At 40.0% G+C, this 25,965-nt stretch overlaps 1 protein-coding gene across 1 annotated transcript in view; it reads right to left on the bottom strand.

Annotated features, from left to right (window-relative positions):
* The window catches only part of PLEKHM3 (pleckstrin homology domain containing, family M, member 3), a 225,939-nt gene that overhangs the window by 104,662 nt on the left and 95,312 nt on the right, over positions 1-25,965 (bottom strand). The window contains exon 5 of the mRNA XM_006861934.1: positions 1,602-1,665. Coding sequence (XP_006861996.1) covers positions 1,602-1,665 — 64 coding nt within the window. The remainder of the gene's footprint in view (positions 1-1,601; positions 1,666-25,965) is intronic.

Below are 25,965 nucleotides of genomic sequence, written 5' to 3'. Positions count from 1 at the left end.
ATTCAAAAGACAGCCAAGCATCTTAACATTATTTCCAGCCTTTTGCCCATTCCAACTATGTCTCAATCCCTGTATACCAGAGTCCTGTTGTTTCAGGGTTGTGCATACATTATTATTTATGTCTGTCCCACTTAGCCCATGCAAACGTGCCTAATTATTTTCCCATCTGCTTTGTTCTTCCATTCCCCTTCCCCTTCTTGTGTATTGTCCCCGCCTAGCACCCAAACTATCCTGTGTCTATTCCCTGCCCTGTGCTCCACCTTCCCCTCCCTCCCCTGACCCCACCCCCTGCCCACTGCCTTTTACATATAGTTTTTCTCACACAGTATTTGTACTGAGATATAGTTCACATAACAAAATTCATCTTTTAAAGTATACAATTCGGTGGGCTCATTTTTTTTTTTAGTATATTAACAAAGTTTTGCAAACATCACCATTATCTAACATTTGCATTCCTCCAAAAATAAACACCATGCCTATTAGCAGTCACTGCTCATTCCTCAGCGATCCTCAGGTCCATGTAGTAATGAAATTACTTATTGTCTCTATGAATTTGCCTATTTGGGATATTTCATGTGAACAGAATCATACAATATACAGTCTTTTGTGACAGGCTTCTTTCACTTAGCATGGTACTTTCAAGGTTCATCCACATTCTATCATTCATTTCCTTCCTTTTAAAAGCCAAATAATACTTCACTGTATGGATACAATCTATCCATTCATCGGTTATACACATTTGGGTTGTTTGCACTTTTTCATGTTTTATGAATAATGCCACTGTGAAAGTCTGTGTAGAAGTTTTTGCATGGAAGAATGTTTTCTTTTGCGTATATACCTAGATGTGGGTTTGCTGGGTAATGCTGCAGTCCTGGAGTCCTGTGGGTTAATGCACCAGACTGTAAAGTGATATGAACTGCAAGGTTGGCAGTTCAAGCTCATCAGCTTCTCCTCAGACCCATACAGGGCCACTACGGATTGAAACCAACTCGATGGTACGTAACAACAACAATGGTAATTCTGGAGTCCTGGTGTGGCACTGAAGGATCAGCAATGGATTGCTAATCACAAGGCTGGTGGTTCAAACCACTTTTGGAAACCCTACACAGGATTGTTATGAATTGGAACCAACTTGATAGCACTTAACAACAACACTGGTAAATGTCAAGGAAATGTAAAGGTCAACAGTTCAAATCCACCAACTGTTTCTCAGTAGAATGATGAGGCTTTCTGCTCCTATAAAGATTAACAGTCTCAGAAACCCTATAGAAGGTGACTATAAGACAGAGTTAATTTGACAACAGGTGGATTTTTATTTATTTATTTTTAAAATGGTAATTCTATGTTTAACTTGTTGAGGACTGCCAAACTGTTTTCCACAACATCTGAGTTATTTTACAGCCATGTAATGCTTGCAACATTAATTATTGTCCTATAATGTCTTTTTACCAATTTGTTTTCCATTCTATATAGAAATTGAGTATCATGGCTGGTGGTAAAAACTGCCATTAAGATGGCAGAATACAAGTACCCAAAACAAAATCAGCAAAGACACTTTTCTAGGGGAGAAACAGAAATGAAAGGGACTCTCCAAATCTTACCTGCTGCAGGTCAGCAAGGGAATACAGGTGGATGTGTTGAAGGAGGTACTCTCTGGGGAAAATTCTGAAAATAAGGGCAGAACACAAGTAAACTGTGAGGCTGCCACAACACGTACTTCAAAATAAAAAGTTTTTATTGTGAATTGAGTGATAGTTTACATGGGAGAACATCGGTTTTACACTCATCGTATTATATTTCATTTCATTGCAGTGATTACAATCCCTCAATGTATCGTCATTCAACAGTTTGCTTTGATTCCCTCTGGCTTTTTTTTTTTTTTTTTTACCACAGAAGCACTCAGGAATATATAATCATTTAAACAACCAACAGGCACAGTCTGCAAGTCTTTCTCTTTCCATGAGTCTAGACTTCCAGCTACTCTATCTCTCCATGTCCTCATCTCTGCCTCCATCTCTGGTGTCCTTTGTTCTCCAGATAGGGTCCCACATTCTGCTCATGCTCTTTTCTCTTGATGGTCTTAGGGTCCTCTGTTCCTGCACTGTAAGATTAATTACTCTCCCTTTTATGTTACAAAAATTCTTTTACAGTTGTGATGGTCTCAATTAGTCATGATAACAATTACTTACTACTGAATCATAAGCATCTTATCCCCATCTCCTTTCGCTCTACCCACCTAGACAAGATGAAAACTATTCAGTGGGGATTCTACCTTCACCCACACACTCTGAAACTAAACTCCCTCTTGAAAACTTGTAAGCCAGTCACTTTGTGCCTTTATGTTGTTGTTGTTAAGTGCCGTTGAGTCGGTTCCGACCCATAGCGACCCTGTACAGGGTTTCTGAGGGTGTAAATCCTTACGGGAGTAGAAAGCCTCATCTTTCTCCCACGGAACAGCTGGTAGTTTCGAACCGCTGACCTTAAGGTTCGCAGCCCGATTCGTAACCACTACGCTACCAGAGCTCCTTTGTGCCTTTATAGCCCTCCCATTTTAGGAAGCCAATGTCTAAGTTGCCCGTCCCTATCGACCCTGTTTATAGTGGGCATAGGATTGACACTTGATGTACAACACATACTAGGTCTCATTCAAGAATTCCTCCTTGCCACAACTCCTGACAGTACCCTTTTCTCAGATATTTTTCTTCCTACCTCAGATATCAAGATAGAAGGAAATGTTTGATGAGAACAATTATGAGGATGGCCTGGGACCAGGCAGTATTTTGTTCTGTTGTGCAGTGGGTAGCTATGCATGAGTCAGAACCAAATTGACAGCACCTAACAACAACAACAACAACAACATGAGATCTGAACTGTTAGAAGTGTCATGGCTGAGTGGTGCAGCCTGAGAGTTGGCACACTAGGTTTCCTATCTGTGTCTCTAACAAGCTGTGATCTTGGGAAAGTTCCCAAATCCATCTGACTTCAGTTTCTTCAATGCAGAATGATGGTGAATGAACTCAATGTCTCTGAATCTCTTTCCTGACTTTATGTGTAAATTAATAGATTATGGAGTGGAGAAAATTGATTGGAGTGGCAGCCTATGTCTTCTAGAGGCTCCTCTGGCTCTCGTTAATGGGAGCAGGGGTGCTGAATGTCACATGAATGAACTATCCTCCTACATGTACAGTGATGAAACTTCTGGTGAGGGACTACCCAACAGAGACTAACATCTATTCACAGCATCTGGGCAGATGGCAATAAGTGAATAAGAAAAAACAACTGGTTATGGACAAGCAGCCCTGGTGGCACAGAGATTAAGCACTCAGCTGCTAAATGAAAGGCCAACAATTCAAACCAGTTACTCTGCTGGAAAAGGACACTTAACATTGTAAAAAGACAGCATTTAACAATGGTACAGCCAAAGTTTAGAATCACTAGCCTAATATCTAGCTCAGTTGGGAATTGATCATTCATCACTCTGCAGTTCATTCAGTACTGATTAAACACACATGTGTGCCAGATCCCGCATAGTCAAAATGCTTAATATGCTCAGTTGCTAATCGAAAGGTTGATGGTGTCTCTATGTGCATAGGGGCCACAGAAGAAAGGCCTGGTGATGTACTTTGGAAACAAAGCAGCCATTGAAAACCTTAAGGAGCATAGTTCTACTCTGCCATACAAGGATCACCAGCTGTCAGAATGGATTCATTGGCAAAAGGTTAATTGGTGAGCTAGGAACTCTGAAGAAAGAGCAGTAAACCAATCAGGCAAAGTCCTTCCCCAATGCAGGACTGGGGTAGCCATATACTATTTTGGAGCTTTACTGGAAAGTGGTGGTGGTGGTTATGTGCCGTGGAGTCGGTTCTGACTCACAGCGACCCTGCATAGGGTTTCCAAGGCGGTAAATCTTCACGGGAGCAGAAAGCCTCATCTTTCTCTTGCAGAACTGCTGGTAGTTTCAAACTGCTGACCTTGAGGTTATCAACCTGACTTGTAACCACTATGCTACCAGAGCTCCTTTTACTGGAAGGTAGAAAGTGCATATTTATAATATTTTACTCAAAGTTCTTTCTACTTTAAAATTCTATGACTGGGAGTATACAAGATATTGGAATTATTGACAAACATCTCCAAATCCTACTGCTATATCCTTATAGGAGTACTATGTCTAGCCAGTCATCCCATCTACAGACACTATGTTGTAGTTGTTAAGTACCGTGGAGTCGGTTCCTACTCATAGTGACCATGCACAGGGTTTTTCCTGTAAATCTTTACGGAAGCAGAAAGCCTCATCTTTCTCCCGCAGAAGAGCTGGTAATTTCGAACTGCTGATCTTGAGGTTAGCAGCCCAATTTGTAACCATTATGCTACCAGAGACTATTTGTTGTTGTGAAGTGCCGTCAAGTGTCAAGTCAGTTCCGACCCATAGCGACCCTGTATGGGGTTTCCGAGGAGCAGCTGGTGAGCTTTAACCACCAACCTTGCAGTTCAAACGACTTTGCAGTCCAGCGCAGTAACCCAGAGACTATCGAGGACCTCCAAGAAGCCAGGTCTTGCATTAAGTGCTGGAGACAGATTTTGATTAATGAACACAACTGATGAGCACCAAGGAGGGTTTTTAGTTTCTCCTTAGTAGACTCGGTCCTTCTTTCTTTCCAACATTATTTTCCTCATTAGTTATTCTAATTTTCCTTCAACATTAATGCATACAGCTAAAGTTAGCTAGATATTTGCTTTAGGTTTCTATGCATCAAAATATATGTCACATGTTTATGTTTCTCTGTGAATTCAGAAGAGATTCTAAGTTCTAAATCACTCCAGAAGTATTTTATCTACTGTCTCCTCTCTAGCACGTTTCAGTGTCTAGTACTATAATTTACTCGAGGTCGGTCATAACAGACACGAAAAACTGGAAAATGCAATATATACAAAAAAAGATAAAGAACTGAGTTTATTATGTCTGGAGAAGATGCTGTGTCCAGGAGATTTAGTGGTGGCCATAAAAAATACAGACTTTTGAGACAGATAACGTCAATCAGCTTTTCTGCTCCCTGGAGACTGGACGTTAACGCACAAAAAATATGACACTATTTTCTGTGAGAGGGAAGACTCTCTCAAAAATGAGTCTGCTATAATGATGCTTTTTCTTTAATGTACACAAAAGAAGAAAACAATTTTTCCAGCTATTTAGAGGTAAAGACATGTCCTTCTGCTTATAGATGGTTAAGGGTTTTAAAGGCAGGACCAGATGACTAAAGATTCAATCAGTTCAAAGCCATCAGCTGCTCTGCAGGAGAAAGCTGAGGCTTTCTGTTCCTGTAAAGATTCACTGCCCTGGAAACCCCATACAGGGTCACTATGAGTCGGACCCGATTTGACAGCACACACCACTGCCACCACCTCGGAGACTGGTCATCCTTCTCACTGCCTGTGTTTCTGAATTTCAAACTGAATTTCAAAGGTATCCCCTGAATATCTTCATGAGGCAGACTATCCCCAGGGAGAGTGCCAGGTAAATAAAGATAAACACCATGCCTAGAAAGGTGGGCCACAGAAACTTCCCTTCCCACCTGGGTAATGCTAACGGCTTTTCCCTGCTTTGGGTTAGGTCCTGCAAGTTTGTCTGTGTGTTAGCAGCCCTTAGAGAATGGAGGGAACAAACTGGGAATTCTAAAGGCCAATTCCCTTCGAACTCTGATTTCTAGAAGGGGTTATGGAGAACCTGCAGGCCCAAGACATGTGCAGATCATTTAATCTGCCTTAGGCTGATGTGACTAGAGGAAAATAGGACCCTGTAGAAGAAGCAGAAATGAATTCTCAGCCACTTCAGGCAGGGGACTGCTGGTGAGCATTTATGTCTGCAAGGCAAAACTTGGTGTCCCCTTAAGACAGTGACTTCAGCATTAATTCTACAACTGACACATCAAATTAAAAAAATGGATAGCTATTTCAATTTTTCCAAGAAAATACGATTTGTGGTCATCACACTGCCTATGAATTTAAAGCAAATAAAATCCAGCAGTATGACAATATGGAGACAATATTTTCAGAACCTAAAATCAACACACATTTCATTGCACTGTGTAAGTGCTGAGTGCAAAACATGTGCCAGGCCTTACCAATATACAATAGACATATTTCTAATATTAGGACACATGCAGGCAGGTGGGATAAACAAGTAAACAAACAGTATAAAGCCTGTGAAAGCTGGGACCTGTATAAGTCAGGAACTTGTCAGAGAAGGAAAACTCAAAAATGCTCCACTAAAATGAGTGACAGAAAAGTGGTTAAGACTGCACTCTGTCAAAGGTGGAGAGCATGCAAGACCTTGAAAAAGACGGCTGTCCCACTGAGTTCTGGCTCTCAGAGGTCTCTCTGTAGTCGCAGTTGATGGGGTGGTGTGGGAGAGGGATGTGCAGGGTTGAGGGAAGGCTCCTTGGAGAACTGACACGTCAGTTACCCTGGAGACACAGGATGGGTATTCCAGGTAGAGGAAGCAGCTTGGGCAGGAGCAGAGGCGAGAGCAAGTATGGTGCTGTCAGAGAACTGGCTGGAAGCATCCATGAAGGAGCTGTGAATGTGTTCATGTCTGGGAGGGGGTACTCCAGGGTATGAGGTTAGAAAGTTAGGCAGTGACCAGATATGAAGGGTCTTTAATGCCATGGTGTGGTGGTTGTTAAGTGCCTTCAAGTCGGTTCTGAGTCAAAGCAACCTTGCATAGGGTTTCTGAGGAGCAGCTGGTGAGCTTGAACCACTGACCTTGTGTTTCAAACCAACTTTGCAATCTGATGAATTAACCCGCAGCGCCACACCGGGACGGTTTACTTCAGAGGAGAGGGGGTGCCAAAGAAGTGCCTTCAGCAAGATAATGCCATGGTTAGACTTGTGACTTTACAAGGTCAATGACAGAGGAAGAGGGTGGGAGGAGATGGGAGACAGAGATACTTTCCTTGGTAAGCTAGGTGAGAAATGATGGGGTCTGAATAGATATACAATGGCTGCTCTGAGCTTGGAGAGAATGTGTCTACTAGAAGACACGTTTCCTTAGTAGATCATGATAACTAATTGGATGTGAAAGCCAAGAAGGAGCCTGGGCTTGTTCACAGTTTTTCAGTTAGGCCAAGTAGATAAATGGAATAGGAAACGAGGAAGTGCAGTAGTCTTGCTGGGGAAGGGAGTCAGGACCAACTGTTAGGACAAAGGGTTAGAATGGTCTGTGGAACACCTAGTAGTTATCCAGTGAGTACAGACTGGAGATTTGTGTCTCCAGGTAGGAGGTGGAGCTGTGAGAATGAGAGCCCCAGACCACACAGGAGTGGACCCTGGCAATCTAGTACTAGTTACGAATACATGCAAGGAGAAGACTGGCAAGGGAGGAAAGAAAGCCAGCATCAAGGAAGCCAAGGAAGGAGAGAAAAGAAGGAAGAATGAGGTCAATGGAATCAAAGGCAGTGAGGAGTTCAAGTAACAGGAGGAAGAATCTCATGGGCCTGAAAGTGCCCCATTTGGCAGACAGGAATTCATCAGACACCATGGAGGAGTGGTTTCAGGGAAGGAGGGGAGAAGCCAGAGTGCAGAGGGGTGAGGGTCAAGGGTTGTGGGTTACTCTAACCTTAAGGAAAGAGAAGGATGTGAAACTAAGAAAGGATTCTTGTCTTAAAAGGAGGGAAAGACTTGGGCATATGCTAGAAGGAAGAAGAGCAGAAATAGACGCTGAAAATTTAAGAACAGAGAGAATTAAGGAAGCCTGGCCCTCGAACCACATACAGGGAATGGCTGTGGACCCAGATGGAAGCTCTTTCTCTCTCTCATACACACACAAATATGTGCTTTCTTACTTGAAATGCTTCAAGTTTCTAAGAAGATATTATATAAAAGGTAACTACTATAATTTGATCCAATGTTTCTCCAAAACTTCAACGTTATCAGGAACTGAATGCTACATTCTAACTGAAGGGTATCTGACTTAGCAGTCCCTTGGTAAACAGAATCCTTGCTTTCTGATGAGGCTGCTGTGTTTGGAGCTTTCTGTACATTAAGAGACCTCTGGGCCCCACAGGTCTATTAATCATCAAGTCTGGCAGCATTTCTACAATAGGTCAGCCACATGGACAGCCCTGCTCACACCACTGCAAGTTCATCTGGTTGACCCTGACACCTGAGCCAAAGGACAAATGTGATAAGAAAAGTCAACTACACATTGGATTTACCCATCAAAGGAAACCATATCAGCCGGCAGGTGGTACTATCAAGTTCTCTGGTACCAAAGCACACTGAAGAAACCTGCTAAAGGATCATGAGCATCAACTAGCACTATTGTTTCCCATACCAACATTTTACATTTTATCATCTTTAGAACTGCCACACTGGAAAGAGAAAGGGGAGAAAAGATGAAAACCAAGAAGGAAAAAGGTCATACATGATCCATATATTATACAGTTGTGGTAAAGAATGCAGAAATAATTGTCTAAAAAAAATCAAAAGCAGCAGTCTTAGCAAAAAAAGTAGGGGGCCTCATTCATTCCATTTTGTATCACTACGCTAAACCAAATAAATCAAGATTTATTTAACCTAAGTCCTGAGGACATCACCTCAGTTTCCACCACACCATGATGGAAATGAGAGAAAAGGGCCTGATTCAGGCTCTGATGTGGGCAGACCCTTTGTAGGGTTTTGACAGATATATTACTATTGACAATTTTCTGTTCCTTAAGAGATGCACAACTGGCATTTTAAATCCCAGTGATTTTTATTTTTATTTTTTTTAAAGTTTGAAATGGAAATATCTCAGCACTTATAAGACAGGCTTTAAAGGAAAGACCCAGAGCACACACATACAAACAGCACACATATAGCACACACACACAGAGAGAAAGAGATAGTATAATACCAAAGACAAATCTCTAGATTTTGATTCTAAAGGAGAAGTATTTAAAGGAAGAATATAGGCAGAGGTGCATAGGAAACAATTTAGAAAAGAAACCCACAAATTTATGTAGTGATGCTGTGTTTTCCAAAGCTGTGCTCTAGGGTAGGCAATTTTTATTGAGTTGAGAGAGCCACACTGTATTTTCTTTGGAGGGCACATGCATCCATCCATGCTGAAAACAGAACAAGGCACTGTAAAGCATCCCTCCAAAACCCAATCCAACCTACTGAATTGATTCAGACTCAGAGTGGCCATACAGGATAGGGTTTCCAAGGATATAAGTCTTTATGGAAGCAGACTGCCACATCTTTTCTCCATGGAGCAGCTAGTGGATTTGAAGCACCAATCTTTCAGTTAGTAGTTGAGCACTCAACCACTGGTTCCTACAACACAATGAAACACTGCCTAGTCCTGCAGCCTGCTCACAATGGTTTGAGTCCATTGCAACAGCAACTATGTTAATTCGTCTTGTTGAGGAGCTTCCTTTTTGTTGCTGACCCTTTACTTTACTAAGCACGATACCCTGCCTGCTCCAGGGACTAGTCCCTCCTGATAACTAGTCTCAAAGTACATGAGACAAAGTCTCACCATGGTTGCTATGGCTGCTCTTCTTCTGGTAGTCCATGTTCAGCATATTTTGCCAATATCCTATTCTAAGGAATCAACTCCTTTTCAGTCTTTCTTATTCATTGTCCAGCATATAAGGTAATTGAAGATACCATAGCTTTAGCCAGGTGCACCTTCGTATTCAAAGCGATATCTTTGTTCTTTAAAACTTTACAGAGCTCTGCTGTAGCAGATTTGCTTACTGCAGTACATAGTTTGATTTTTTACTATTTACAAGGGCATTGGTTGTAGCTCCAAGTAAAATGAAGTCTTTGACAACATCAATATTTTTCTCCATATAGAAATATTTGAGAAGTAAATTTATTTGTAATTATTCTGCAGTTTGATTATAAAAGTGACAAATCTCATAACAGTTGTTATAGATCATTGTCCAAATTTTTACGGGTTTTTTCCTTTACTTACAATTGCAAGGGTATAACACTTTTTCTGCCATGAAGTTTTGTTTAATAATAGAAAATGATTTGTTGTGAAATAACAGAAAATTATTTTGACCACTAATGCACATTTCATTTAACCTCAGAATAAGATAAAATCACTAACTTTCTGAAGGATTTCTCAGTAAATAAAGAGTTACACATGCTAAATACTGGATTGAGAACCACAAGGTCTGCAGTTCAAGCCCACCAGCTGCTCCGTGGGCGAAAGGCGAGGCTTTCGGCTCTCACAAAGATTTAAAGCCTCAGAAACTCTATATAGGGTTGCTATGAGAACCAACTTAATGGCACTTAACAACATAGAGTTACATTATGTTCTAGTAATGAAAAGTTAATGTGTTAACTTTCCAGAGTATCTTCTTCAAAGTTTATTGATCAGTTTAATTTTGAACGATACTGCCTTTTGCAGATAGTTTGTAGCTCCTTGTAATATTACAAGCTCCCTTTTAATATTACATACATACAAGGAGCTTCAAAACATTTATAGAAAAATGTCATTATTCTTTGAATTCCATTTTTCCATGAGCTTCTGAAGACCCTCCTATAAAATCTTGCTGAATGTGCTCTCTGGAGTAAATTATGAAAAGGGAGGAGCAATTAAGAGATCAGGAAGTTAAACGACTTGAAAATAAAAATTCTAGAAGTCATTCAAGTAAGGGGGATTCTGGAATTAGAATGAGAAAAATGATTACTTTCAGAAACTATCAAAATGACTTTCATCTATTTTAGTAGTTTCTGAGTTCTGAAAGGTTCATGTGGTTGGTGGTTATATGCTGTGGAGTCGGTTGCAACTCAGCGACCTTGTAGAGGGTTTCAGAGGCTGTAACTCTTTACAGGAGCAGAAAGCTTCATCTTTCTCTCATGGAACCACTGGTTTGAACTACTGACCTTGAAATTAGCAGCCCAATTCGTAACCACTACGTTACCAGAGCTCCCTGATAGATAGATGTAGTTCATCTGATACGGCTAAAGCCTCAGCTGCAACAAAGGCACTTTTAATTAGCTAACCTGAAAATTAGCCACAAAAGTCTGGCTAATGTTAAATAAATCTTTAAAAGAATACAAAGAGTTGTATACATTTACTAAGCTTAAATAAGTGTTATCTACACACTTGAAGTGCTAATAATTACTGATCTTTAATAGACTAATTTAGTGATAATATTGTTGCTAAAATGGGCTTGTTCCTCCAAAATTCAATATTAGACAGACTTTGTTGGCTAATAATTACCTGCAATTTAGATTTCAGATTTTAGTTATAAGATATTCCTTACACATGGTTTAGAGACAGACAGAGCAAGTCCTGCCTGTGTAAATTGTGTTTTAAGACGTATGTTGCCCACAAAGATATCTTAAAAAGCCAGCCTCCTAAATTACACTTATTTGATTCACAACAGCGTGCCACCTTTTCTGTCGGAAACAGGTAATCCTTTCATTGAATACATCTGATTTATTTTCCTTGGGGGGAGGGGGGCAGCTTGCTATAAAATGGTACCTATTAGCTCATTTATTATTAGTTCATTCAACCTTCTGTGGAGCCCACTGAATAATATCCTCATTCACTTCAAAGATCAATCATATGTAGGTATGTTCACATATCAAAACATCATTTTCACTCAGTGATTCATGATGCTGTAGACAAATATTTACTGGCATAAAATGATATTTACAATATACTAGTGAAACAATGGAGTCCTAGTACTGTATGGGAAGCACTGGATTACTAACCTGAAGGTTGGCGGTTCAAACCTTATCAGCCACTCCTTGGAAACCCAACTCAATGGCACTTAATAACAATAACAACAAAAGTGAATCAATTAGGTTACAAATAATATGTACAGAATACCAAGAAGGAACCCTAATGTAAACTAAGAACTTTAGCTAATAATTACATATCAATATGGGTTCATCGTTGTAACAAATGTATCACAGAATGCAGGAGGGTATTGGTAGGAGACAGTGCACAGAAGAAAGAGGGGGTATATGGGAACTCAGTACATTCTATACAATTTGTCTGTAAACCCAAAACTTCTAAAAATTAAAGTATACTAAAAATAGTATATGGAGTCCTGGTGTGGCACTGTGGGATAAAGCACTGGACAAGGTCAGCAGTTCAAACTCACCAGTTATTCCTTGGAAACCATATACAAGGTTGCTATGGGTCGGAACCAACTCTATGGCTCTTAACGCAACAAACATAATAATATAATTAGTTTTTTTTTCTTTTCAGTACTAATTAATTGAAAAGACTGGGGCTGCGAGAAAAACCAGAGAGGAATCATTTGGAAAAGGAGAGTGAATGTAGTTGTACAACTTTAATCAATGTCACTGAGTTAAAGATGGAGGAATTTATGAATTGGTGTGTGTTTTGTTATATATATTTTCATCACAATAAAAACAAAACAAAAACAGAAAAAATAGTATAGGCAGTATGAAATCATTTTTATGGGAAAAATAATCTGCAAAGGAAAAGGCCTAGAAGGATATACACCAAAGTGGTAGAATAATTACTTTATTTTCTGATTTTTTTCTGTGATGAATGGTATCAAAATATGTTTCACTAAATTGGGAGGGTGGAATCATTTAATGAATTTATCCAACAAATATTTATTAAGTCTCTATATGCCAGGAGTCCTGGGGTGGTGCTGTGGGTTAATGCACTGGACTGCATAGTCAGTTTGAAATGCAAGGTCGGCTGTTCAAGATCACTATATGTTGGAACTGACTAGACAGCACTCAACAACTACATCTAATGGGGAGAGCAGGGCCACTACATATGTCTGCACAGACTGAGCAAAGCACCACTTCTGTACCCACACATGATGGCCTCAGAGAGGGAGAGAAGCGAAACAGAACAAACAAAAAACCATGCTATATTGTGATAAGAAGGAAAAGAAAGCAGGGAGTGGTGGAGGGATATTGGTTGAATGCTAAATATGAACGTCATGGAACGCTTCATTGAGGTGACAGTTATAACGACTTGAAGAAAGTAAGAAACCAAGCTATGCAGTTATCTGGGTGAAAGGAATGGCAAGTACACAAGAAACTCAGGTAGGAATCTCTTTAGTATGTTAAAAGACCAACAAAGAGATCAATGTTACTAGAATAGGGTAAGCAAAGCACAAAGTAGTAGGAGATGAGGGGAGAGGCAATAGGGATGGGTTTTACTTGGAGTGAGATGTGGAATGATTCGAATATTTGGGTCAGGTGTGACATCAACTAATTTTCACATTAACTTTAGCTGTGATCTTAAGAATAACTGAAGAGGGTCAAGGACAAATCATGGAGACTGACTAGAAAGCTACTGCCACAATCCAGGTGAAAGATGATGTTTGCTCGGACTAAAGTGGTCGCAGTGGACATGGTGGGAACTGGATATATTTTCAAGGTGTTGCTGACAGGATTTGCTGAAGGGTTGGATTTGGGATGTGAGAGAAATGTACTTGTCCTGGGAAACTGGATGGATGAAGGTGCTACTAAGTAAGATGAGGAAGAGTGTAGGGAAAGGAGTTTGCCATGGAAACAGGGGTATGAGGCGCTCGGCTTAGGATACGTTTAATTTGAGATGCTATTAGATATCCAAATGCTAGTTCAGTTTTGGGCTTAACCTTACCTCCTGAGAATTTAGGCAAAAGACTGACAGTTTTCTCAGGGAATGAGTGAGAAGGGACCTTAATAAATCATATGGCATTTATGGGAAATGGTCTAACAGCTGAGCAAACTTGTAAAGTTTGTCTGCAGTAAGAGGAAGCAATGAGAGTTCTGACAGAACACACACAGGCAAATAATGTAGCTAATGAAAATGGCAATCTATTTATGATGGAAATTTCTAACTGGTCAGAAATGCTAATATTTCAGTAGAAACTAATGCTAGATACAATCATAATTCCAAATAGAATATGAGAAGAAGAAAAAGGTCGATTTAGAAGGCGGAGGAAGCACTTCTGGTATTATCTTCAGACTTTCAAGTCAAAAATGGTTTAAGTCAAGGACTGAACTTGATAAAACATGCAGAATCAAATGTTCCCCAAGGACAGACATAATTCTTACTCTAAGAAACTCAGATAACACTTTTTAATATTATCAACTGACTAAGACACGCCTGACCCAAGCCATGGTATTTTCAATAACCTCATATGCATGAGAAAGTTGGACAGTAAATAAGGAAGATTGCAGAAGAATTGATGCGTTTGAGTTATGGTGTTAGAGGAGAATATTGAAAGTAACATGGACATCCAAAAGAACAAACAGATTGTTCTTGGAACAATCTGTTGGAAGAAGTACAACCAGAGTACTCCTTGGAGACCAGGATGCCCAGACTTCATTTCTCATTCTTCGGACATATTGTCAGGAGGAACCAGTCACTGGAGAAGGATATCATGTTTGGTAAGGTGGAGGTTAAGAGAAAAAGAGGAAGAACCCCAGAGAGATGGACTGGCCAAATGGCAGCACCAATGGGCTTGAGTGTGGCAACAATTGCGAGGTTTGTCCAGGACCGGGTAGTGTTTCATTCTGTTGTACACAGGGTTGCTATGAGTCGGTACTGACTCAATGGCACCTAACAACAACAACAACAACAACAACTGCCCTCACCTAGTATTGGGGGAAAAAAAATCATTTCAAATTTAAATAATAGCACCTTTGGATTCACCAGGCATCCCAAGCCCCTAAATCATGTGTTTGATGACAGAGAATGGAAAACACTCATGCATACAAGTAAATTTCTAGAACATCTTTCCCTGGCTGTATGATTTCATGTCAGCACTCTAAAGAAACAATATGGCGCAATTAAGGATTTCTGAACAACTAGTCCAGAAGACTGGTGTCAATCTATTCTTCATATTTAATTACATACATTAAGGATCACACTTTCAAATAGCTCTGGGCCCAGGCCCCACCATGAATGAGTGGAATGGGCTGGGGATAAGAACAACAGGGCAATCAAGTGTTTTGTAACAAGTGACACTGGGCTTGGGGAGACAACAGGAGATTGCTCAAGCCCCCTGTGGAAAGCTGACTGTTGCTACGTGGGAACGAAGGAAACACTGTGCAATCAGAGCTTCTGATTACCCAAGAGAAATCAGAAAGTGTGAAAATTCTTCATTATTAAATGCTTATAACTATTTAAAATGTTCAAAACATGGTAGAGGGCACCCCTGTATGGGCCAAACAAAACATGTCTGCAAAACAAATCTGGCCCTGTGCTGCCCATTGTTGATGTTGTGAGATGGTGTTGAATTGACCCTCAACTCATGGTGACTCTATGCACAACAAAACTGATGCTGTCCAGTCTTGCACCATGCCCACAGTAGGTTACATATCAGACCAATGTGATCCATAAGGTTTCCACTAAGAGCTTTTCCGAAGTACATTCCCAGGCCTTCCTTCCTAGTCTGTCTTAGTTTAGAAGCACACCTTTTATTTATGCACACACATCCTATGGTTCCTGTGTTTACTGGGATGGGTGGGTGGGTGGGTGGGGGCGGTGGCGCTGAAGCCTCACCTAGCTCTTCTTAGGTTCCTGGCCCAGAGTCTCCCTATTAGCTCCTGACCTGGCACTGCCATGCATGAATATATTTTCCAGAGAATTCTCCATGCTCCTTCATGTGTGGACACTGTAAATAATCCTTCTCATGAAAAGTGAACTAGATCCTGAACCAATTCAGCTGGGTAGCCATCTGGGATTCCTCAGAAACAGTGAATTGTCAGCACTGTAAACATTTTAGGCTTCGCAGAGGACACTGACTTTTTCTAAACTAATCACCCCTGCCAGTCAAGATTTGCAGTGTGGGTTCAAGAACAAGGCGTTCATTTAACAACAATAACAAAAACAGTGAGGACGAAAACTCGACAGTCATCATAATGAAAGGCCTAAAAGCAAACGGTGACTTTCCTAATAAGGCCAAGACCAAAGTTGGCTCCCTGGTGGTCAAGTGCCAATATAATTAATCAGTCTGTTTTCAGTTTTCTCACGACAGCAATATTAACAGTTTGTTTTATTCTGTTTATATGGCGCTGACAGGTCTTCAGCATGTTGGGCCTACTTGCTAGAGATTAATAGCCACTCTTATACTGAGGTAAAAACCAGACAGGGAGAGAATGCCTTTTACGACTAGATAAGAACTGGATTTTCATACCTTTTTTCTGTTCTCTTATTGATTGCCCATCAACACCTCCCTTTTAAAATTTCTATCAAGAATCGCAGGTTTCCTTCTACATTAAATACTTAATACTCATCAAAAATCTTTACAAAAAGAGAATCTACTGATTGGGAAAAAATCTTTGACAAAGACATATCTAACCTCTAAAATATACAGAAAACTTAAAAAACTCAACAACAGAAAAGACAAATGATCCAATTTAAAAATGAGCCAAGGATTAACAACAATACCATAGAATACAATAGGATTCACTCTGTGTTGTACAGTCCTATGATTCTGATAAATGTATAGTCATGTGAATATCATTATTTGTTGTTGTTGTTGTTCAGTGCCATCGTGTCGGTTCTGACCCATAGCGACCCTCTAGAGGGTTTCCAAGGAGTTCCTGGTGAGCTTAAACCACCAACCTTGCAGTTCAAATTGACTTTGCAGTCTTGCACATTAACCCACAGTGCCACACCAGGACTCCATCATTATAGTATCATACAAAATTGTTTCACTGGGCTAAACATGTCCTGTGCTCTACCTATCCATCACTCCCAACACACCTTGATAGACGCTATTCTTTTTACTATCTCCATAGTTTTGCCTTTTCCAAATTTCATATTGTTGGAATCATATAATATATAGCTTTAATAAGTTGATTTATATCAATTAAAAATATACATTTAAAGTTCATTTTATAGCTTAGTATCTCATTTCTCTTTATCACTTAATAATAGGAGATTTTACAGATGTAACTGTGTGTTTATGCATTCACCTACTGAAGAACATCTTGGTTGTTACAAATTCTTGTAATTATAAATAAACCTGAAATAAGCAAAAAAAAAAATGAGCCAAGGACATGGACAGACACTTTACCAAAAAGAACGTTCAGGCAGTCAACAAATACATGAAAAGATGTTCATGATCATTACCTGTTAGAGAGATGCAAATTACAACTACAGTGAGATACTGTCTCACCCTGGCAAAAAAATGGTAATGATAAGAAAGAAAAAATAAAACCTAGAAAACTACAAATGCTAGCAAAGATGTGAGGATATTGGAACTCTTACACATTACTGTTATAGTTGTAAAATGGTGCAACTAATATAGCAAACAGTGTGGCACTTCCTCAAAAAGCTAGAAATTTAAAAAGCTAGAAATAGAAATATCTCATAATCCAGCAACCCCACTCTTAGATATTTATCTTACAACTATAAGAGTAGTGGTACAAATAGACATATGTATACCTATGCTCATCGCAGCATTATTCAAATAGCAAAAAGATGGAAATAACCTAAGTGCCTACCACTTAGTGGTGGTGGTTACGTGCCATGGAGTTGATTCTGGCTCAAAGTGATCCTGTGCAGGGTTTTTGAGGCTGTACATCTTTATTGGAGCAGAAAGCCTCATCTTTCTCCTGCAGAGTGCCTGGTAGATTTGAACTACTGATCTTGAGGTTAGCAGCCCAACAAGTACTCCACTACACTATCAGAGCTCCTTAAATAAAAGGTGGTACATACATATAATAGTGGTGGTGTGCCGTGGAGTCTGTTCCAACTCATAGTGTCCCTGCATAGGGTTTCCGAGGTTGTAAATCTTTACAGGCACAGAAAGCCTCACCGTTCTCCCATGGAGCAGCTGGTAGTTTCGAACTGCTCAACTTGAGGTTAGCAACCCTACTTATAACCACTATGCTACCCACTATTATAATAAAGTCAAGGATACACACGTATACACAGAAAGCAGAGTCATTTGATGGCTACTAGGCATAGGAGGGAGAGGGATCAGGGATCACTTTCCAGATAGTAGACATTTGTAATTTTTGGTGATAAGGAAAGGCAAGCAGATACAGGGGCAGGCAATGCAAATGGAGCAAGGTAATTAAGGACACTAAGAAGTACATTAGAAAAAGGGATCATTGTGGTAACTGCTACAACATACGTAATTTTGTGACAACAGTAAAAAGAACAAAAAACATGTGATTTCATAGGTAGATATGGATGCATAGGTCTGTACAGAAATGCGTGTGAGTGCACGTATCAGTGCACATGAATGTATGTTGTTAAGTCAGTTGTGCCTCACAGCAATCCAATGCACAACAGAACAAAACACCACCAGGTCTGGCACCATCCTCACAATTGTTATGTTTGAGCCCATTGTTGCTGCTCCAGTATAAATCCATCTCATTGAGGGTCTTCCTTTTTGTGCTAACCCTCCACTTTACCAAGATGCCCTTCTCCAGTGACTGCCCCTCCTAACAACATGTCCAAAGCACGAGAGACGAAGTCAAGCCATTCTCACTTGTAAAGAGTATTCTGGCTGCACTTCTTCCAAAAGATTTGTTTATTCTTCTTGTCCATACTACTTTCAATATTTTTTGACAACACCATAATTCAAATGTATCAATTCTTCTATGGTTTTCCTTATTGATTGTTCAACTTTCACATGTCTATGAGGTGATTAAAAGTACCATGGCTTGGTTCAGGCGCACTTTAGTCCTCAAACTGGTATCTTTGCTCTTTAACACTTTAAATACCTATCTCTTTCAGTTCACTAATGCCTAGGATATTGATCTTTATGCATCCCATCTCATTTAGATGATTTCCATTTTCCCTAGATTGATATTATGTAGATTCCATGTTCCAACAATTAATGGATGCTTACAATTGTTTCTTCTCATTTTGAGTTGTGCCCCCTCAGCAAATGAAGGTCCCAAAAGCTTTGCTCCACAAGCATCACTAATTCATGCTACTTTGACGCTGCAGCTCTTCTCCAGTTGTATTTTTAATTCCTTCCCACCCGAGAGGCACATTTCTGGCATTATATCAGACAATGTTCTTCTGCTATTCATAACGTTTTCAGTAGCTAAACATTCAGAAGTGGTTCACCTCTCCTTCACCCTTGTTTGTCTTAGTTTGGAAGCTCTGATGAAGCCTATCTAATGTGGGTGACCCTGCTGGTATTTAAAATACAGGTGGTGTGGTTTCCAGCATCACAGCAACACACAACACACCACAATATGACAAATTGACAGACAAGCATGCATGTAAAGGAGTACCTATAAGCATATGTGTATATATATTAGTTGTTGTTGTTGTCAGGTGCCATCGAGTCGGAACCGACTCATAGCGACCCCATGCACAGCAGAACAAAACAATGTCCGATCCTGGGCCAACCTCACTACCGCTGCCACACTTGAGTCCATCAATGATGCCACCTGGCCAATCCATCTCAAAAAGAGGTCTTCCTCTTTTTCTCTGACCCTCCACCTTACCCAGCATGACATCCTTCTCCAACGATTGTTTCCTCCGGACAATATGTCCAAAGTATGAGAGACGAAGCTTAGCCATCCTGGCCTCCAAGGAGTACTCTGGCTGCAGTTCTTCCAAAACAAATCTATTGGTTCTTTTGGCAGTCCATGGCACTTTCAGTATTCTCCTCCAACACCACAACTCAGGCATCAATTCTTCTACGATCTTCCTTATTCACTGTCCAATATTAGTATGCACTGCAAATTATTCACATGTGTAATAAACCACATATGGGAACAGTAATGGAGGCTTCAAGGCTGTTCAAATAACACTTGGGATTGATCTGCTGAGTTAAAAAGTTTGGGACTATAGTCTCATGGGACAATTTGGTCAATTGGCGTAACACAGCTCACAAAAATAATGTTCGGCATCCTACTTTGGTGAGTTGCTTCTGATATCTTAAAAGGCTTGAGAGAACTATGCTTGGAGGCTAAGGACCAAAGTCTCAGGGTACATTTAGGTAACTTGGCATAACATAGTTTATAAAGATAATATTCTACATCCTAATTTGGTGAGTAGTGTCTGGGGTCTTAAAAGCTCTTGAGTGGCCATCTAAGATACAACTATTGGTCTCCCTCTGTCTACAACAAAGGATAATGAAAGCTAAAGACTCAGAGGCAATCAGTCCAAAGGACTAATAGCCCACATGCACCTGAGGCCGTAAGAACTAGATGGTGCCCAACCACTATGACCAACAGCTCTGACCAGGAACATAAAGGGTCCTGGTTAGAATGGGTGCAAAATGTAGAACAACATTAAAATTCATAAAAAAGACCATAGTCACTGGTCTGACAGAGACCGGAGGAATCTCTATGACTACTGCCTTAAATTTCCAGTCAAATAACAACAACAACAAAAAGCAACATCTTCCCATAAGCAAAGATGAAAACCAGGGAGGGGCCGGAGAACTGGAGGAACAGAAACAGGGCACCCAGGCTAGACAGGAGAGAGTGCTAACACACGGCAGGTATTGCAATCAATGTTAGGGGACAACTTGTGTATGAATTTTTCAATAGAAAATGAATTTGCTATGTAAACTTTCACCTAAAACACAATAAAATGTTAAAAAAGAAAAAACCAAAAACCTTTCATGCAGTCATCTAAGATACAACTATTAGCCTCTACTCACATGGAACAAAAAAGAATGAAGGAAATCAGAGGTTCAAAGAAAAAAACTCGTCCATGAGACCAAGAGGCCACCTGAACCACAGCCTCTTCTAACAGACCAGAAGAACTAGACAGTTCCCAGATCCCACTACTGGCCTTTCTGACTATGAACACAATAAAATGTCCAAGATAAGGTGGGAGAAAAATGGAGAACAAAACTCAAATTCCTGAAAAAGTACAGACATGTTAGAGTAATAAAGACTAAAGGAATCCCAAGACTATCGCGAGAAGATAACCTTGTAAATTGGAATGAAAACTATTTCTACAGGTCTTCTTTTAGTCCAATAATGTTGGTTCTGAGTCACAGTGACACTATGCACAACACAACAAAACACTGCCTCGTTGTGTGCCATGCTCATAATTTTTGTTACATTTGAGCCCATTGCTGCTGCCACTGTGCCAATCTATCTTGCCTGGAGGGTTCCTCTTTTTCGCTGATCCTTCACTTGATGTCCTTCTCCAGAGACTGGTCCCTCATGATAACATGCCCAAAGTAGTATGTTATCAGGAGACACAAAGTCTCACCACCATGGCTTCTAAGAAGCATTCTGGCTGTACCTATTCCAACATAGATTTATTTGTTCTTCTGGAAGCACATGGAACTTCCAATATTTTGATGGAACATGAAGGGGATTGCAATCACTGTAATGAAAGAAAGCATATGATTTGTTGAATGTAAAACTGATTACATGCTCTTTAAACATTCACTCAATTCGTAACAAAAAGCTAAAAAAAAAAAAAAATATCATGGTTTGGATCAGGTGCACCTTAGTCCTCAAACTGGTATCTTTGCTCTTGAAAACTTTAAAAAGGTCATGTGCAGCATATTTGCCTAATGTAATATATTGTTTGATTTCTTGACTGTTGCTCCCTTGAGTGTTGATTGTGGATCCATGCAAAATGAAGTCTTTAACAGACAACTTCAATCTTTTCTCCATTTATCATCATGCTATTTATTGGTCTAGTTTTCATTACAATGAGGGGCAAGTGTGGATGTTCTTGTGCATCTCCCCTCACTTCACACCAGCTGGACGCTTCACACTCCGCTCTACTCCTCAGGGGCCATGTCCCTGTCCCTGGGCCTAATAGTCTCCAGGTCTCGTCATACTGCTGGTTAACCAGGTCTCAATCCTGGTTAACAGGAGTCTATTGAATGTAATTGGACTTAGCTCACAACTTCATTGCTGTTTTCTCCTCACTTCCCCTTATTGGTGACCAACGTGGTCAGCAGCAAGACAATATGCCTGCTCGTGTATTCCACTTGAGTTTCAGTCTTGGAAGGGGTTTGCCTTGAGGGGACCTGACCACTTGCCTTGATGGCACCCAGGGACAAGTACATTTTTGCTGAAGAATCATTGAGTCTATTCTGGCTCATAGTGAGTATCCCTATGTAGGTTTTCTGAGATTATAAATCTTTATGGGAGCCTGATATTTCTCTTGCAGAGCTGTCAGTGGGCTTGAACTGCCAACCTTGTGATTAACAGTCCAATGCTTAACCAAGAGAACCACTAGGACTCCTTAAAGAGCACATTAAGAGATGGCTTTTAAGTGGTTACCTTTCAACAAAGATTGTAAAACACAAAGAAAAGAACACTCTAGGATACGTGTTGTAGGATACTGAAGGAAGAAGTCCAAACTGCACTGAAGGTACTGGCAAAAAACAATCCTCCAGGAATTGACGGAATGCAAACAGAAATATTTCAATAAACTGATGAAGTGCTGGAGGCTCTTATTCATCTATTCCAAAAATATTTGGAAGACAGCTACCTGGTCAACTTATTGGAAAAGATCCATAGTTGTGCCTATTCCAAAGAGAGGTGACCCAACAGAATGTAGAAATCATCAAACAGTATCATTAATATCACACACAAGTGAATTTTTGCTGAAGATACTTAAAAACAGCTGCAACAGAACATCGACAAGGAACTGTGAGAGGCTCAAGCTGGATTCAGAAGAGGACATGTAACTAGGGATATCATTGCTGACATCAAATGGATCTTATGCTGAAAGCAGAGACTATCAGAAAGATATCTACTTGTACCTTATTGACTATGCAAAGGCTTTTAACTGTGTGGATCATGACAAACCCAATAGATTGGTTTGTAAAATAATGTCAGCCATGAGAAATGTACTTTCTTTTATAATCAGCTACATGAGAACAAATGGTCCACATTTACCTAAAAGCAAAGACAAGAAGACAAGAAGGGGAAGGGAAGCTAGATGGATGGAAACAGACCTAGCAGAAAGGATATAATAAGAATAGTGATACATTATAAAATTGCAACCAATACCATGAAACAATTTATGGAAGTTTCTTAACTAATTTTCTGTGTAAACTTTCATGTTAAGACACAATTAAAAAATAATATATTATGTATATATACATTTAATTGTAGGATTACTAGTGCTCAATGGATTCACTGTCTAAACTCCCCCTGTTTAGCTGTGACATTCACAGGTGAAACATGAAACAATGGGAACCTTAAATTGCATATTGATTTGGGGTCATGTTATTATTTATCTCTAAAGACACTGTTAGTTATTTTTGTTTCTAAAAAGTCAGATTCCATAATTATGTGAAAGATTTTTAACATATTAGGTGGGCAACGGTTTCCCCTTATGTCTATGGTTATCTTTGTAGACACTGAGGAAGGTACAGTATTAATGCTAAGTTGTAGCCCATACTGGAAGTATGGGCACTCCACAGAAATCTAAGAGACAAGTTACTCATAGTCAAGTTTCAAAATTAATTGCAAGATGTGAAATATTGCAAGACCTGACCTTTTCATCTTTTACCCACTCTTCAAAGTTGTAACAGTACTACTTGTTACTGGTATAGTCTTCTCCACCCTAGGATGGAGAAAAATGGCCACTCCAAACATTATTTTAGTAGCATGTAAGTATTATCGTTGTGTTGCTGTTATGTGCCATGGACTTGGTTCCGACTCATAGCAACCCTGTACAGGGTTTCCGAGGCTGTACATCTTTACGGGAGCAGAAAGCCTCATGTTTCTCCCACAGAACAGCTGGTAGTTTCGAACTGCTGACTGTGAGTTGAGCAGCCCGATTCTTAACCAGTACGCTACCAGAGCATGTAAGTATATGAAATCTTAAATGACAGAACAATACTGTGGGAATCCATCAGTGTGCCTCCTCTACAGTTCTGTAGGTATCATTGTCTTACTGTTTGCTTTTTTATGTTTTTAAATTTTTTATTGTGAATTGAGTCGAGGATTACAGTAAAAAATCACCAGTTTTACATTCCACAAATCATACACTTTGTTTCACCTTAATGATTCAATCCCCTCCCTGCAATAACAGTTATCCCACTTTCCCCCTGTGGGTCCTATTTGCATTCCAACCACCCTCACATCCCTTCTCAACTTTGTTCTTAGGGAAATGCTGCCCTTTTGATTTATACTGATATTGGGAATGGTGAGCATACCTTACTAGTGTTGTTGTCCACCCTATGTCCCTATCTACTGCTTTGCTGAAAACTGGATAACGAAAGTCAAGGGTCATAGTATCTTTCTGACCAGTAAACCGAGTCTTTTAAAAAAAATTAAATAAAAATAATTTTGAATTTTGTTTCACATTTTTTCCCACTCTATCTGGGACCCTCTAATATGATCCCTTTCAGAGCAATTGGTTGTTGTTGTCGTTAAGTGCCATTGATTCCAACCCATAGCGACCCTGTATAAGGTTTCCAAGGAGCTGCTGGTGAGCTTGAAATGCCAACCTTGCCGATCAAACCCACTTTGCAGTCCAGCGCATTAACCCACAGCACCACATCAGGACTCCAGAGCAGTTGGTAGAGGTAGCTTATGGTTTGCTCTTAGGGAAAGTTTATGAACCCACTGCATGGATAAATACATGCTGGCACAGGATTAGGCAACGCTGTGTTAGGGTTACTTAAGGCTGCCTTGAATTGGAGTCGACGTGACAGCAGTTCATGAGAGCAACCCCAAGAACAGCAGCATGCCCAGAACTGCAGCTCAGGCACCCTGGCTGCCTTTCCAGCCTAACTCCCTTTGCTCACTCGTTTCTATACATAGTAGCACAGAAGAGAAAAAATCAACTCCAGTAAGAACATTTCTACCCATTGTCATTGAGTCGATTCTGACTCATAGTGAGAGTCCTGATTTAGGCTTTCTGAGACTATAAATCTTTATGGGAACTTGATGTTTCTCTTGCAGATCTGTTCGTGGGTTTGAACTGCTGACCTTGTGATTAGCACTCCCATGCTTAACCCAGAGAGCTAACAGGACTCCTTAAAGAATACATTGAGAGATGGCTTTTAAGTGCTAACCTTTCTTTCAGCAAAGATTGTAAAAACCAAAGAAAAGAACACACTAGGATAAGTGTTGTAGGATAAGGCTGGCTGTTGAAACCCACCAGCTGCTCCTCAGAAACCCTATACAGGATTGCTATAAGTTGGAACCAACTCAACAGCACTTAACAACAAGGATAAAAAAGCAGTAGCAATAATAATAATATGTACTGAGTGCTTACTGTGTAAAGGCACTATTGCTTGCACTTCAGTTGTATGTTGTTGACTCATAGGAACCCTATACAGGACAGAGTAGAACTGCCTGACAGGGTTTCCAAGGCTATGATCTTCATAGGAGCAGATATGTTTCTACCAGGGAGTGACTGGTGGGTTCTAACTGGTGACCTTTCTGATAGAATCCAAGTGCTTAACCACTGTAACACCAGGACTCCTTTTATATAAACCCACTTAATTCCCACAAGAGAATGCACTGAAAGAAGAGATAAATGATTATATGTGTTTGAACTACAGGAGATTTGAGAAAATGGAGTAATATAATGGGCTAGATTTTGGTAGATCTTGAGTTCCTTACTTTTAGTTTAATCATTTATCAGATGGGAAGGCTGGATTGGAGAAGGAATACACCAGAATTAGAACAGTTAGAAGGATGCTGGAATAGTCAAGACTCTGAACTGGGGCAGTTCATTAGAAACCAAAAAAGAAACCAAACCAGTTGCTGACTCATTGTGACCACAAGTGTGGCAGAGAAGAGCTGTGCACCACAAGGTTTTCAACGGCTGATTTTTTATAAGTGGATTAAACAAGCTTTTCTTTCAAGGTGCTCTAGGTAGACTTGAACCTCCGACTTTTCTGTTAGTAGTCAAGCGTGTAAATAATATGTACCATCCTGGGATGCCATTAGAAATGAAAAAAAAAAAAAACAAAACCAGGAAAGTTTTGAGAGTTCAAAAACAGAACCAACTAAATTTTTTTGTCTTATTAATTAATTTGTTCCTTCATTTATTCGGTCATTCATTCATATCCTCATTCAACAACTGTTTGTCAGGGTTTTAGATGAGCCAGA

This window comes from Chrysochloris asiatica, unplaced genomic scaffold (assembly GCF_000296735.1).
Source record: "Chrysochloris asiatica unplaced genomic scaffold, ChrAsi1.0 scaffold00045, whole genome shotgun sequence".
In the NCBI taxonomy this organism is placed as follows: domain Eukaryota; kingdom Metazoa; phylum Chordata; class Mammalia; order Afrosoricida; family Chrysochloridae; genus Chrysochloris; species Chrysochloris asiatica.
The sequence above is the reverse complement of the archived record's forward strand: the minus strand, read 5'-3'. Positions and strand labels throughout refer to the sequence as shown.